Raw genomic sequence first — 16424 nt, 5'->3', positions numbered from 1 at the left:
CAAGTGGACGACTGGTCTTGAAGGCACGATGCGCAGTACAAAGAAACTTGAGAAAGCGCTTTTGGAAAAATGGTTCGATAAACGAGTAGGTTTGGTCCGTTGCTTTAACGAGGAGAATGCCATTTTTGTTACCTGCAAATGGTCAGCTGATTAATGGTATCTTGCATTAGATTAAGATAATATTAGGTCAAGTGATATGGTTCTCTGTCCATTCGATTTATTTTCTTGGGGAAAATGCCTCTTTTCCGGAATATACTGTGTTGTAGAAAGAACTCCTGTGTAACCTCTGCGTCTTTGTTTAATGTCTTTTTCCGTCTTACCGTTTGTCCAGTCCGAATCTTTATATTGAGATTTGTTGGATATATTTAATAAAATTAAACGCAATTTTGAAAGTGTTTTGTGTTTGAAAATGAGTATGTCAACCCACTAAAGTTTTTAATTCATCTATAGAAATATAAAAAAATAAATAGTCTTTCAAGAAAGATCTATGGAGAATTAACTTCTCTACTAATTATCTATTCATCAGAAACAACAGAGTTTTCCTATATTTTAAAAGTAACAATTTCAGAACGACAAAGATTTAATATTATCAAATTAATTTCAATGGCAAGCGTTTACGATATATCAATCTTAATCTGTTTTTTAGAGAGGAAATTTTTTTCATATTTTTCAAACAACAGAACAGGATTGAATAAATTTAATTCATTTTTAAATAACATTTTATGACAATTAATTATTATTAAATATTTATTATTATTATATTATAATTATTGAATATTTTCCTTGCACAAAAAATTTCTCACATTTTCAAAAAGACAATTTTCAAAACCACTAGGCTGGATACCGCTTAACAATTACTATAACGACGCCAACGATATCGTTTGCGATATGAAAATCGAACCGATATCTTTTACAGGAAAAAAAAAGTGGAATAAATAAAATGATATGGTAAAAATGTAACGCGAGCGTGGCGATCCAATATCGAACAGAATTTCTTTGCATTCCGCGCTTGAAATCGCGAACATGGTCGAATCCAGCGACTTGCGCAATATTCGCTGGTTAATGCGGCAAACGGCCATTCTTTTTATCAGTATGTTGGAAACAGCTGCGAGTCACAGCTGCAGCTGCGATCGGCAAAACGTTTAGTACGATTTGCGGCCATGATTCCCAGGAAAAAAAGGCGGCCAAATGAACAGTATAATCGAGCCTAACCGTCCTATCGATTTACGCGTTTTTCACTGTTGAAATTGTTTCCCGGATGGCACCATGTTTCTTGATTTCTACCTCTCCTCTTTCTTTGCCCATTTGTAGAAATTTGTGAAAAAAATATTTTATTAAAAAAGATATACGAGCATAACTAACTCTAATAAAAAATTGGACATAGCACAGACAAAATATAGTATCCGGATTGAAAGATTTCTGATCCGAATGCGTCGTGGTATTTTAGGTCGTTGAAATCGAAAATGAGGGTCATTTTCCACGGAAATGAACGGTTTTCAAAATTCAGTTTTATGAATATTTGATCGACAAAGGTCTTAACCATGATCATAAAGAGCGCTAATCGAAAGCTATGCGAAATTTATGGCACAACCCATGCCAATATTCCAAATGCCTATTTTGCCGTATACCATTTACTGCTCTCTGTATATCATCATGATCTATCGGAGAATAGACAGTAACAGAAACCTAATCCCATAGATTCAACTTCAATTCCACGATTCAAATGCATGCAGAGTAAGCCATACAGTAGGTTAAGAGCAATAAACTCCAAAAAAAAGTATCATGAAAATCGACGAGGACATCGAATATCAACAGGTTGACGGAAAATTTTGCTCCGTATTTTCATGAAAAACGACCCCTATTTTCGGCTATGACAACCTTAAAAAGCCCTAGAAGATGTCATTCTAGTCGAATCCTTTGCATTCCAGATACTATACAAAAGCCTGTAGCATTTTGGGTGAAATGATGTATTAAAGTTATGAGTAGATAAAAGTATCATAATTGATTGTATTGATAGTGATGGAATCAACGAAATAGTTATAGAAAGTTATCATAAGAATAGCGAAATTTATGTAATTATGATTGGAAGATAAATTTCCGATTAAATATTACGACTATTACAATAAAATGTAACGTTGTCACAATTGAAGGAAGAATAAGTAATGGAAGAAATAAGAAAATTGTAATTAAGAAAATTTTTGTTACTATATTTAATTCTATTGATCATCCCTATTAGAGAGTTTCTGAATAAACTCAGAATGAAATTTCTCAATATGATTCATCTCAGTTTTTTAATTGAATAAACTTTCAACCGGATCTGTTTAATTTTGTCACACATGTCGCAATTTAAATCTAGATAACGTTATTTAAATAAAGCATGCGTGCGTCTATAACGATGTATAGTAACATATTTATTTTTGAACACAAAATATATGTATAAATATGAAGTAATAATAAAATAGCTTTTAATCGTATTAGCACAGGGCGTGTTAACTATACAGTGAAAGCTTGTGACATTTTATCTTAATAAAAATATTTTTCATACAGGATATGCTTGAAACTAGAAGGACTTTTGTAGATGTTTATATGTCTATATATTGCTAAGATATATTTTACTTTTCTCGATGAATACCACAAAATATTAGATCTTTTTTATGTAACAGTCCATATGCACGACGCTTAAATGCTTCTTATAGATGACATAAAGTTAATTATTTCCGTCGACGAGTGCGATTAAGCGACAAAAATACCTTATGCGGTAGACGAAGCGCGAATTTTAAGCGAAATATCCCCATCTGGCCAGTAATATTCACATTTCATCGTAGAAATCAGCGTCAACGGAGTCCATGAAAATGCGACACTAATTAGCCGTCAATGTCGCCACGAATGATCCCCTGGCTCGCTGTCGCGCTCTGACCGATAATTGCCCACAGTTTCAATTTCATGAAATGATTCCGTCGCGGGATATATCGGCGTTTCTGCCATTGCTAATGCAGGCACAGAATAATTTCATTTTCCATGGTAATACTTTTAATATTGATGCGTGCATTGATATTAGTTTAATATCTTAATACGTAGCATTGGAAAAGATTAATGAAATATTCGTTTATTCAATTTGTTGTATCTGTATGATGTTCTTTTACGTAGCTATTACGGAGTTATACGGACAGCTTCAAACTTTAATTAATTCAGATAAAAATATTTTTATGTACAGTGGCTAGAAATAGAATTGGCACACCATGGTATTTATTATACCATTTACCATTTACATACTGATTAATATTTGGTGCAAGTATATTCTAATCATTTAATAATGCTTTTACGTGACTACGAAAATTTGATACTACGAAGATAAAATATATAAAAGCCACTAAAAAGATGCTTTATTGAAATATAGAGGTATGTACCAATATTTTTTTTAGCCATTATATGCGTGTTTCAATGACTACAATTTTTAAATAATAAAATACTCTAATTTCCCTATTGACCGATTATTCCAATATTCGAATCGTTTTATATACTCCAATTATCGATTGCACCATTGTTCCAGTATCCGAACTCTTTCTTATCTACCTATAACAATACACACTGCGACCATTCTAGCATCCATTTTCCTAACCTGTGGTCGCTACACTTACTTTCCACAAATTTGCATCCATTTACTAAAATTACCAAGTACGCGCGCCGTGTTCTCGCGCGACGGCGAGACGAGACATATTCGCGGGAAAATTGTCTGTCAAGCAGAAAAGCCGGGTGTGTTTCGAGATTTCGTTTGTCGCGCTATATTTACCGGAGGGCAAAGCGAGTTTGCAATTTCGCCGGAGACGGGCGTCGCAGCTGGTGGTTGCGAGAGGAATAAACGGCTGGTCGAGGCGCGACCAAACGTTCCACGGAAACGAAGGGAGCGCAAAAAGCTTTCAGCCGTCGCCGGTAAATAGTGAAGCGACTCCGGTGCTGTTCCACCAATGTGCATTATGCAAAACAACACGACCGCGTACACCGGTCGGATTCGCGGCGAATGAAAACAAAACGAAACCAGAGAAACAGAGAGGGGGAGAGAAAGAGCGAGAGACAGAGCTATAGGCGAATCGTGCGTATCGTGGAGTGTTCCTGTTCACTGTTGTCTGTTCTTCTGGGTGTAATAAACAGAATGGAGAATTTTCTGGAAAACATACGAGGGCATCCTTTTTTTTCCCTCGAATATCGTGGCGATAATTGAGTTTTGGATAAGTATGAAAGTTCTGAGAGAAGTTTTGTCTTGTAATTTGTTAGTTTGAGCGCGCCTGCAGGATTGTTTCTTTTCTAGAAAAAATAATAAAGAATTCTGGATGAATATGAAAAATATTTTGCTTTTTCATTTGTCGTGTTAGATCAGATACGAGATCAGATAATTTATAGTCCTATTGGTTAAAATGTTTCACTTTTTACAATTCCACAATTTTTCAATTGATTTAGAAGAAACACCTTTCACTTTATCTTATTAAGAAATTTTATTCGTTTGAATTGGTAGTATTTTAAGGTATGTTTGTAATAAACATTATAATAGGTCTGACAAGGAAGTATAAGCTCAAAATATATGAAATATTTCGTCTATTTCATATCCTACATCTGTATCATAACCGCATTGGTATACGGTAACACACGGACCATTCGTTTCTTATGCTAGACTCATATTTTCCTTTATCGCAGCTCATTTAACTTCTTGCGACGCTATAGCCTGCAGAAATGGCACTGTGTACCAATCTTCGCTCATTTTCATTCACTTGTGCACACGACGTGGAAAAATCCCACGATATTTAATGAAAGTCATTCACGACGATTCTACGGCCATTTATTTCATGAAATCTAAACATGAGTTAAAGAATATTTTTTTAAGATATTCCAATTAACTTTTACTATTTATAATTGCAATTATAAAGATTATTATTACCATTTTTTTACGAACTTATAATTTTTTATATATATTTATAACGGTAGCGATATTTATACGATGTAAGTATACACACACATATATGTATACATAAAAAAAATGTATTTATACTAAAAATATACTGTGATATTTGTAGATATCTATATGTAAATAATTATAAACACTTGAAATTCTGCTTTAAATTAACTCGAATTATAATTGTTATAATGGAAATTACAGCCATAATAGAATGCTACGGCAATGAATTATCATTATGAAACAAACATCAATAAATTATTTTCGTTATGAATACGATTAATCCGTAATATAAGCCCCTTAACGTTAACCGACATGTCTGATGCAGCACATGTTTCCCGTATCAGAACGATGACGTGCTAGAAACTTCGTTTGACGTCAATTAAATAACATTTATTATTAACGACATATATTCTATTTTAATTTTGTAAACCTCAAAACAATTTTTTGCGAGCAGAAGGAACATTACTGTTATATGTCAAGATAATTCAACAAAATAATTATACAGGAAAATGTTGATGTTAGAGATATAAAATTACAGCAAACTAAACCAATATTAAATCGCTTATTACAGAAGCCATGCTGATCATTCTTTGAAACAAATAGAATTTTTGACAATTTCATAGTTCTGACACATATTAGAAAACACGACTAGCGTTTAACTTTTCAGAAAACGAATAACATCGATCTAGTTGATCAATCTGACTTCAGCGTGACTCAATTATTAACCAATCTGATATTTTCACTATAATCGCTCCAAGCTGTTCAAACCCAGTGAATCGCATGACGTTGAATGATTATAATCACGTGCAGGAAAGATTAAAACCTGATCAGAATACTACAGAACCTTGCTATATCGATTCGCTCAACTTGCTAGAAATGTTATTTCGCGACATCAGAAGAGCGAATCAAACGTTTTCTAGTCGATGGGCAGCCGTACGATTAAAAGCATTGTGAAAGGAGGATAATAAAACGACAAATGGCCACGATCAAGATTATTATAAAGCGGTCAGGAACGAAAAGAAAGAACGCGTCTACAGCTTTGAGATTCTCGTCAAACCGCCTCGCTCTCCGTAAAACTCTCGAGCTTTTGCACGCTCTCTCAGGCTTCATTAGCGTGCGTCATAAAGCACCAACTGCGCGAGCAACATCTTTTTCCACGCTATAAATCACCGCGAAAAATTATTTTTGCGCCCCTCTGTAGAGTATTCAGGGGGTTTGCGTGAATATCGATTGATCGTTGCCCCCAAAGAAACGAAAGATTATCTTCAGATGTTCCTTTCGTGGTAGATAGAACTACAAAGTGATGGACTTGTATGCCAAGGCAATAGAAGAAAATAATTGCAGAAGAAAGCTTTAATCTAGAAATATCCAAGTATAATAAATCGATTAATTAAAATTGAGAATTCGAAAGCCAAACTGATCAAGAGTTTTGTAATGAAAGATTGGAAAAATTAAGGTGTTTTTAGTAAAGTTAATTGTTATTGAAATAGAAATACGCTATCGCTTAAAATGGATACTTGCCAATTTTTGATAAAATGTATAATAATTTGGAAACTTGACAAAATCCATGTAACGTCTTCAAACATTATAAATTAAGGTTATCAAAATTTTGACAAGTAATTTACTTAGCTATATTCTATAGTGAATAGTACAAAGTAAAACACATGAAGTACAGTGATATGTTCGAACTAGCCTAACCGCGAAACATTAACGTAGACAGAAATTTGTTTCGCCTATTCAGCATCGTAACGAATAGTACACTTTGGATATTTTCTGTATTTTTCCATATTATGAGCATTTTCACGCCTCCATAAATATATAGAAATCCGCAATCAGTTAATGACCAAGAACAACTAACATCCAAAGAAACAGAATACCATCTTCCATTACTCCGTGCCGCAAACCAATTCCATCATCATCGATTAACGGCTAAATCTATTAATGAAAATGCAGCATAAATGTTCCCCAAATACGTATAACGGCAGCTAGAAACTGCGAATCGGCACGATCGTTTCGCGGTCGAAGTTTGTGGAATAATCGGGATCTTCGAATGAGAAATTAATAATAGGATAACGGCCGGTTCATAATTATCGCGATCAATATGTATCCGCCTGTATGCCGGATAATTGCAGGTTTAATTACGAGAATCTAACATTTCCTCGTGCTTGCGCATGTAATGCCCAGTCACGATTAAAACGGCGAAACAGAGGCAGAAATTCACCCACGTAGAACTGTCAAATACACCGTATATTTTCGCGACAACGAAATCACCCACTGAGTTCTTGGATGTCGAGCAATTATCTGACCGTGCGACGCAGCCACCTTTAATAATAACGTTGCGCGGACATTTCGTGAATTTTCTATTTAAACGACACAGAGAAGCAATATGAAAATTCATCATAACAGGATTACCTCGGCTTATTTTTCGTGATTCGAATTTTGACTGAAATTAGGCAAAATTAACTGAAATCAATTAACTAAAACAATCTGGTTTTTAAGAAAGTCAAGTTTAGTACGATTTATTATCGCACAGTGTTACGTCGATCATTTAGTGCAGAAGTACCGTATGCTGCCTTTTAACATTTTTGTTTAATAGTTCAATGGTATTTTATAATTAAATACGTTTTGATTTGTATTTATCTTTATCAATACTATTATAAAATACGTTGAAAATTGTGCATTGATTTCTTTTAGAAACATTATATGTGGATCGTGCTTCTTGAAAATATCTGCACATATAGACGTGATTTTTACACAACATAGAGAAACAGTCAACAACTATCTGCATATAAAGATTTAAATTTCACAAAAGGTGGACCTGCAATATTTATGCGGTAAACCGTCGATATCGTAAGTCTTACTGGGGTAGCCAAATCTACTTATTCCTTAGCTACATGTCTTTCAAGATTACCAATTTGTCTTTCTCCCTATTTCAATCTAATTTTCTCGTTCGTGATATGCAATCAATTTTATGAATACAAATTCGTGAAACAACACAATTATTGGTTTAATATACAAAGCGCAATTTACAAGAGAAGGCAAATAAAGATGTGTTATATGTACAATAATATTTTCGCTCTTCGAATTTCATCTTGAAAAAGAATTCGATAATATTAATATATTTAACAATGTTTATAGTTCATAAATTTTGACATGCATTTAATTGTTTTTATTATATTTGATAATGAAGAATACAGATTTATGTGCAATGTATTTAATTAGTTTATAAATCGTTATAAATCATATAAAAATGTACGTGTATTTAATGAATTGCCACTCACAATTTTACACTTGCATATAAAATCAAGCCTTGAATTATATCTTTATTATATTACCACCTACACAGTTAAACTGCTGTTAAGATAACGATCATTCTCCAATTTCCGCCTTGCTTGATTATTAAATCCCACAACAATTTCTGGATAATCATATCAACCCTTGTCAACAAACTATTTCTCGTACACTGTCCAAACGTTATCAATCTTTGTCTAACGAAACAATAATTATTCACCTACAATAGCCCCACCATCTCCAACCCTCTTTTCCATCCAAAGAACCGTCTCGTTGATGTCCCTCGCAAATGAAAGCCAGGCCACGGTATTACGAATGAAGCCGCATAAATAGTACGTCCCGACGCGACGCATTCTCTCGTTGATTCCCATTCAGAGCATGTGTCTACGTTTCCGCGATTTCGTGTTTTCGTCCGTGTAAGAAACGAGTTGAACCGTAATTGGCGGCGAGCATTTTCATTCGGGGTGCAACGGCACCGAAGCGAGCCATTGTTGAAACAACAACGAATCGTTCTTAATGCGCCGAGTGCGTGCCTTTTATTGTATACGACGATGCCTCTTCGAAAGAACTTCGACTCGATGGAATACGAGTTTGAAAAGTGATTGCTATTTCTCGATAAGTTTTTACGAAAGAGGGACATTTTTTCAGAAGACTATAGGAAAAAACGTGATGAATAGAATTCGAATTTTTATGCATTTATGGGAAATTTGAAGGTGCAAAAATGTACAGATTGTACATAATACGCAAAAATATATGGAATATTCAAGCTATAGTACTCATTGTAATATATAGTAGGATTACCAATTTGTTACTTTTCCACAAAACGGTATTCGCGATTGTATAATTACGTCTGTTAATATTCTTTGATACACTCATGTAGCAAACATTCTGTCCCAGTTAGGTGTTTTGTTTTTTCGCTTGTATTCCAACTCCCGCCAATGATCTTCTATCTATAGATTCCATTTTTCTAATTACCTTGATAAAAATATGAATCTGCGTAAATATCAACAGTCCAATGATAAGTTACATCTTTTGTTTTTTATGAGACAGCTATTTCTTAATTCAGTATACTATGAGTAAAAAGGAAGTGTTACTAAAGCCAGCATATATTACATAATATCAATTTATCTGATTTTAGAATTAAATATGTATCTTTGTAAACCTCTTGGATATTTAAGAAATGTTCATTGTTATAACATCAATTAATATCATTAATTTCACAAATCTTCATGGATTCTCCTACTTTCGAACAATTTATATTTATATCTTATATTCTCGATTTTAACAAATTTTTTCCCCGTTCTAAATATATCATGTGAAAGTATTCCCATGTACCTAACAACTAACACCCGAGTCAAAAAATGAACAAAAATAAACTGAAAATGCGGTCGCACGGATTCCCGTACCGAACGCTTCACTTCAACGAGAATGCGGATTATCCTGCGGCGTACTGATAACTGATTGCGCGATAAATAACACGACCTTGCGATGAAAATTCTTATGAAACAACAAATCATACGCAACTAGCGTTGAAAACAATTAACGAAGAACGAAAACGTCGTTGATTCGTTTCGTGCACCGATTTCCCATTTCCAGAATGCTATACTTCTCGTTTGGTTAATTCGATTTCTCCAGCAACTCGATAATTGCACTTTATGCTCGTTGTTTGCTGCATGTTTGCAACGAACGGAACGTGAGTGTAATAAAATTCAAAATACTGTTCTGGATCGGTAATTTTGAATAGCATGCAAATTTGCAGGAATATTTGTTACATATTCGTCAATTTTCGAATACTGAAAAACCACTTTTTTTTAGTGGCAAACGTGATGTGCTTGTGAATATGTATGTGGACGTGAAAAAGATGAGTATGGATCTGAAAAGGAACATGAATTTAAAAATGTTTCATATTTTTTTCACTGTTTTTCTTTTGAGAAAGATGGCGTTATATATTTGAACACTTCCGCTGTTACTGACGCATATGTTACCCCGTTTCAAATGTCTAAATAATGTTTTTGACGTAACTGGCGCGTCTTTGTTTCTGTGTGTTTTGACAAAATGATTTACGATTAACATTACAGGCAAAACACATGAGAAACACTTTTAAAATTCAATTAAAACAATGAACAGTGCATTAAAATAAACATTATTATCTGTATTATTTAAAATAAAAACGTTCTTAATGAACGAAATGTAGACGTAAATTTGGACCAGGAACGTTTCTAACTTTGTGCTTTTTCAAATATTTTTCCCCTGTTCTCGTAACGAAAGACGTTCCTTTTACGCGTGAATTTTATTTTTAGAGATTCTTTTGGCACGTGTTCGTCGACTGGTAACGTGCTTGGCAAAAATCAAGAAAAATTCGTTCCTCGAACGAATCGGCGCGTCATCGTTTACATAGCTTCTACCAAACGAAAAATAGCATAGACAATAACAGTTCATTTGGAATACACGTGCAGGAACCAAGTGAAATAATGCAAAATTCATACAACCGAAGAATGTCTCCATTAATGTCTTCATCTATTTATAACTCTGCACGTGCCATATTTTCACTTTGTGAGTTTGCATGATTCATAGCTCGATTCGACACTGTATTTGCATTAAATGATATTTAAACTTCCGTGTTTCTGGTGCGATAAACGAACAACTTCGTACGATCCGGAGGCAATTACGAAGGTTGCAGAAAAATCGTTAGAAGCATCGTGACTGGCGTCGTTCCAGGCAGACTCGTGAACCTGGATTTTCGAACGAATTTAAACTTTTCGCATAGCGTATTAATATATCCATGATACATGGAAGCTTCCAAGCGTTCGTCTCGCTGCGTCATCCATTCATGAAGTTTTCCGAAGCGCTGAGACCATGTTCTACTTCTCAATAACTTCATTCTTCTCGCTATATTTATTGACGTTTACTCTGTTTTTGTCTGAAATATTTTAAGTCGAAGAAAATGTTCTTTGAACTTTGGTAACTTCTCTTTTTAAATACGCTTGATATATTAGATGGATTCATAAACTCGTATATACACCGTATAATATAAAAGTCCCATTATATCAGGGACAGATCTTTGCTAACTTGTTTCTTCTAAATAAAAATTCCTGCTCTAATAAAACGAATAAATTCGGGATAAATGTTCAAAAGAAGGAAAGCACACCTCATACATTTTCATACATTCTGCACTTTCCGAAATACCAAATACCAAATAGCACATCCATTTCACCTTAATCGAAACAGGAATCGTGTGTTGTTATTCATTAAACGATTTTAAATAAAAATCTGACTGAAAAATTCCAGACTTTCGCATACGAAGAAGACACAACAGTTGGCGAATTTATCATCGGCATTGCAGATGTTGTATTTCAGTAGAAATATTAAGAGAAGGAGAACTGGGACGCACGAGTCTCGAAATTCGGTGGACGGCGCCTCGTGATTCATCAATGAAAAATTCGACCCAGTTGTCACAGAGCGGCCGGCATTAATAAGCTTCGCAAATCCGGCGAGGAACTCGAAGAACTCGAACTCGACCTCGACCCGAGTCGCGACTGCCAAACAGGCTTCTTCGTCACCCTACTTCGTTCTCGCGCCGATTTTTCTCGGCTATTTTACCATCGAACCAAAATTAGGCAAACATTTTTCTTTGCTTTTACGAGACTCATAAGATCGTTCATTTTTATGATGAAAATTGTGCGACTTAAAATTCTGAGAAATTAAGAAATTCAAATATTTCTGTCTGTTTCCGATCTCGTGCCAATATTATGAAGTTCTCGAGATTCTTCAAGTTACTTCGTGATTCGTATTTTCTTGGAATTCTTGAATAATATTTTGGAGACATTTTTGCTTCTAAATTATCATTTTACATTTATTAATAATTATTTTACATTTGGGATCTTCGCATTTTGTATTGTCAATCGTTTAAATTGAATATGGAGGAAACCTGGTTAGTTTCGTGATACTAAAAGTTACGAAATTTCAAATTTAAGTCAAAGAAAAAATGGTACTTTTTTTTACTATGGAAAATAATCTCGTGAGATACTGTTTTATACATCATCAATTGTACCTCGAGATTTTTTTAAATTCCTTATACCTTTAAATTGACTGTTTTGTAACTACCTTTTTAAAGCATGTACCTAAACCGAAAATCTCATGTTGTTTCGCAAAATGAAGTTAGCACGTTCTATGAATAAAAATAAGCAAAAATGTTATATAAACATAGGTTCGCAAATGTTTTATCGAAAAGTTAATTTTCAGTTAAAAATTTATTTATCAAAAGGTTATAACAAAAATACGAAACGATTATATTTCACAGAAAAAGCTTGGGCTACGCTGTATAATAAAATATTTTTACTAGTTCAAACTGCTTTCAATTTCAATTTATCTGAATATAAGAAAAGAATAGAATTGAGAGACAACTTTAGGGGAAAATGACGCCCTGTTATTCACCACCCTGCTCGATTTTAATAATCGGTAATTTATACGCGTTCAGAGGAGGTGGTTTCCCTACAGAAGTTCGAAGGAAGCTTCGTGGATCCTTTCTTTAATCTCGAGGAACTTTTTGCCCGGCCGCGGCTATGAGACTGCGCTGCGCAATTCTCACGAGGAGCGATCGAATTAATTCAGCTTCGACAAAAAGACGAACCGCACCCTTCGAAGTTTCAGAACACTTTCTTCCGCTTTAAAACAGAACCACACTGGGTGAATTGTCGTTTCTTAAATCGATGCCGTAAATTAAAGCCAGCCAACGACTAAAATCCTTTCGAGATTCCTTTCGCCCCGGTTAAATGTTCCGAACGATCTCAGAATTCTCGGATAACGGAACCAGAGAGAAATTCGTTCTTTCTTCTTTTTATTTGAAATCTCCTTAGACCATTACGCCGAAAAGATTCGAGAATGCGAATCAGACTAATTAAATCATTTTTTTTTTTCTTTAAATTGCTAAATGGCGAAGTCTTAAATATATGACTTTCAGAATAAAATACATTTAAAATGTATTAGTAGACAGAAATATTTTTAAATTACTAATTTATGTATCTGTGCACATATATTTTCCAATTCTAAAATATAGAATAATGACCAAGTTTTAAATAATAAAATACTAATCAATCTTTCAATATCTTAAGAACTTCATCCCAATGTTTTTTTTTTTTTTCATTTAAAAGGAGGTCTTGTTGTTCAACCATGCTCAGACAAGAATTCAATACGATCTCCTTCTTCATTAATGCATTTTTAAAATGTACATAATATTAATTCTCTTGTATTTACTTCTTACTCGAACATAATTCTCTTGATACTTCCATAATGTTTTATTCAAATTCTTTCATTTCATTTCTTACAAGCTTATTATATTTCAGTCACTTTGACGCCTTATAAATATTATAATTTACACTGCAATGCATAAATAAATACATCCAAACCGTTCAATAGCCAAATATCAAAAAACCGAAGCATTTTTTTAATCGCCACCTGTTTTGCGCTCTAAAAATTCACAACTGTGAAAATCACTCAGGTGGGCAAGGGATATCGAATTCTAACATCAGCAATAAAAAAAGAGATCGTTTTTTAAATACCAATCGTACGGTTCACAGGTCAAAGGTGAACATATCAAAAGGTTCACCCTCAACATTTAACAAGGACAAAGGTTAGGGGGCGGGACATGTTTGTGATTCGTTTTTGGAATGTATTTCTCAGTTTCGTGATGAAATTCGATTGGAAATTTTCTGGATGGCCGAACAATCGATTAGATACACGATGACGCGACGAAGCGACGATATAGACGCTGTTGATTCTATATAACGATAGTTGATTAGAAGTTCAAGTTCACGAGAGTTCGAATTTTCCGCAGTTACTTCAATCATCCTTGTTTAGTCGATAATGATCCACTCCTATCGGTTTCAATGAAGAGTCATGATACGATGAATTGTTAAATTACATTAACACCTCTATTTTGTACGAGAAAATCGGAATAACGGGAGAGAATTAAATTACATTTCGTAAATTATTTGAATTGAATGTTTCCTTGAACATACACGTATAGTTATAAAAATTGAGGATCCTTGAAAATAAAAATTAAAAAATTTAGATTTAAAGAATAATAAAAAAAAAAGAAAAATCTTTTTAAGTTGGACACGTAAGAGTTCTAAGCTTCATAAGTTTGAAAATTTTATTTTGAAAGTTTGCAGATACAAAAATTTGATAAGTCGAAAATTTAGAAACCCGAAAGGTTGTAAATACAAAAAAAACTGGATTTGCAAATTCACGATCGAATTCTTTTCGTAAAAATTTTCCATTTCCTGTTCACATGCGTTATTCACACAAAAATTAATTCGACATGGTCATTTTAAAACATAGAAATGATTACCTGGCAATTTCACGCCAACAGCGGGCTCGCAGCAAAACGCTTTCAATTCCAGCGATTATTAAACCGCAATTATCAAGTGGCTTTTGAAAAACGGTGAAATCCATTTCACAGTGAGGTGTTTAAAACCACTGGCAATCACATTTTCAATTAATTGATATTCGGCGAGAATCGAGCTACTTTCAACGTTATTTTCGTTTGATGAACGACTCTGACAGACAGTTTCGTGTAATATGAATACTTTGTCAAAAAAATTGAAATCTATTGAACAGAAATTAAAGGCGGTAGACTATACTTTTTCACCTTTCTTTTTTTTTTTTTTGAAGATAAAAAAGTAGGAAAAAAACAAATGTGTTTAAGGGTCGGTTTTGTTTTGATCCTTTCGATTCATTATAATTCGCCAAAAAGAAACGAGAAGAAAGATGTAGAGCAAAAAAACTGCACGCGAACCGATAAATAAACCTCCTCTCTCGTTAAATAATGAAAAACATCGTGCGAGAGATATCAATATTTGCTCTGCGGTTCAAAAGTGATCCGTTTTATTCCCTTCCATCGATCATTTATAGAACTTTGATGGAGCAAACTGAACTTTTCTTCTTTTTTCGATTTCCATTCTTTTTTTTCTTGTTTTTTTCTTTTAGTTGTTCAATTCTTCTCTTCCTTTTGTTCTATGCGTGAGCTTCATTTGGAAGAAAAAGAAAGAAGAACTCGGACGAACAAGAGGTAAATAAGTAATGAACTATGAACAAGTTGTATATGGGAATGCAAGTGCAGTTGACACATGCAACGAAAACCACAGCCATGTTTTAAATGGAGATAAATGATCAAGGTCAATGGTATTGTTCAAGGAAACTGAAAAATGTTGCAGGAACACGAGAGGCATTCGAGCGAATGGGAAAAACAACGAGTAAGATGTACGATTAACTGTTTGCTGAGTGTTAGCTAGGCACCGTAATGCTGTCTGGCGATAACGTTCGTTTGTTAACAATTTCTGAGAATGCTGCTACATAATTTATAACTTAGGTATGTACGAATGTAATGTTGTGTTCGAACGAAGCATGGAATTTTGGTGTTTTTCAAGCATTACCGTCTTTTGTATTTGATACAATTTTTGACATTAGTGAAAAACTGTAATTATTTAAGAATTAGATTGAATGTATGAATTCGTAGGATGTTTTAAATAAAAGGATAAGGACAAGATTTTGGGATCGTTAAGACTCCGTGAAAGAGCAAGATTTGTTTCAAATTTTACCGATATAACTATGATGGTCCAGTCTCATAACGATGCTAATTTAAAATGATCCGTAGAAATGTATTCATAAAAGTGTCTACGAATGTTCGAATACTTTCACGAGCCTACATATGTCCATAACCAAATTCTCGACTGATATTCTACATCTCTCAATTCTGCCATTGTAATTTAAAATTATGCTAACAAATTATCCTAAATATATCATACATCTGTCAATACGTAATAAACTCTAATTCTCAACTCTATCATCGAAGCCTAAAATGTGCCACAGGAAAATCTTCGACTTTCTCCAAACTGATATATTTTTTTAAAGCAACCATAGTTCCTCAATTCCATCGTTATATACCGCAACTGCAAAGCACTGAAATTTCCTAATAGGACATTTGCCAACAACTAGATCCAAAAATCGGCTCACCTGGGAAGCCTTTCTTATAGCCAGGGGGCAAAAACGCAGCCGGTGGCGTGATCGGAGGCACCGCGTCCCAGCAGGGCACGACATCCGGCTGCATCGCGTACCCCGGCGGAAGTTCCAGCACCTTCTGCTGCTTCTCGCAACGTCTACGTCGACGGCCACCCGGCGTGAAGGT

At 34.2% G+C, this 16424-nt stretch overlaps 1 protein-coding gene across 5 annotated transcripts in view; it reads right to left on the bottom strand.

The window, feature by feature from the left end:
* Window positions 1-16418, bottom strand: part of LOC100742209 (phosphatase and actin regulator 4) — a 68222-nt gene extending 51804 nt beyond the window's left edge. For all 5 annotated transcript variants that reach the window (XM_024365726.2, XM_024365727.2, XM_033319323.1 and 2 more), the window contains exon 1: window positions 16253-16418. In XM_024365726.2, the coding sequence (XP_024221494.1) occupies window positions 16253-16346 (94 nt within the window). In that variant the 5' untranslated portion in view covers window positions 16347-16418. The remainder of the gene's footprint in view (window positions 1-16252) is intronic.
* Window positions 16419-16424: the final 6 nt, after the last annotated feature.

Source organism: Bombus impatiens, unplaced genomic scaffold, assembly GCF_000188095.3.
Source record: "Bombus impatiens unplaced genomic scaffold, BIMP_2.2 scf_0149, whole genome shotgun sequence".
Lineage (NCBI taxonomy): Eukaryota > Metazoa > Arthropoda > Insecta > Hymenoptera > Apidae > Bombus > Bombus impatiens.
This window is presented reverse-complemented; position numbering and strand designations above follow the sequence as displayed.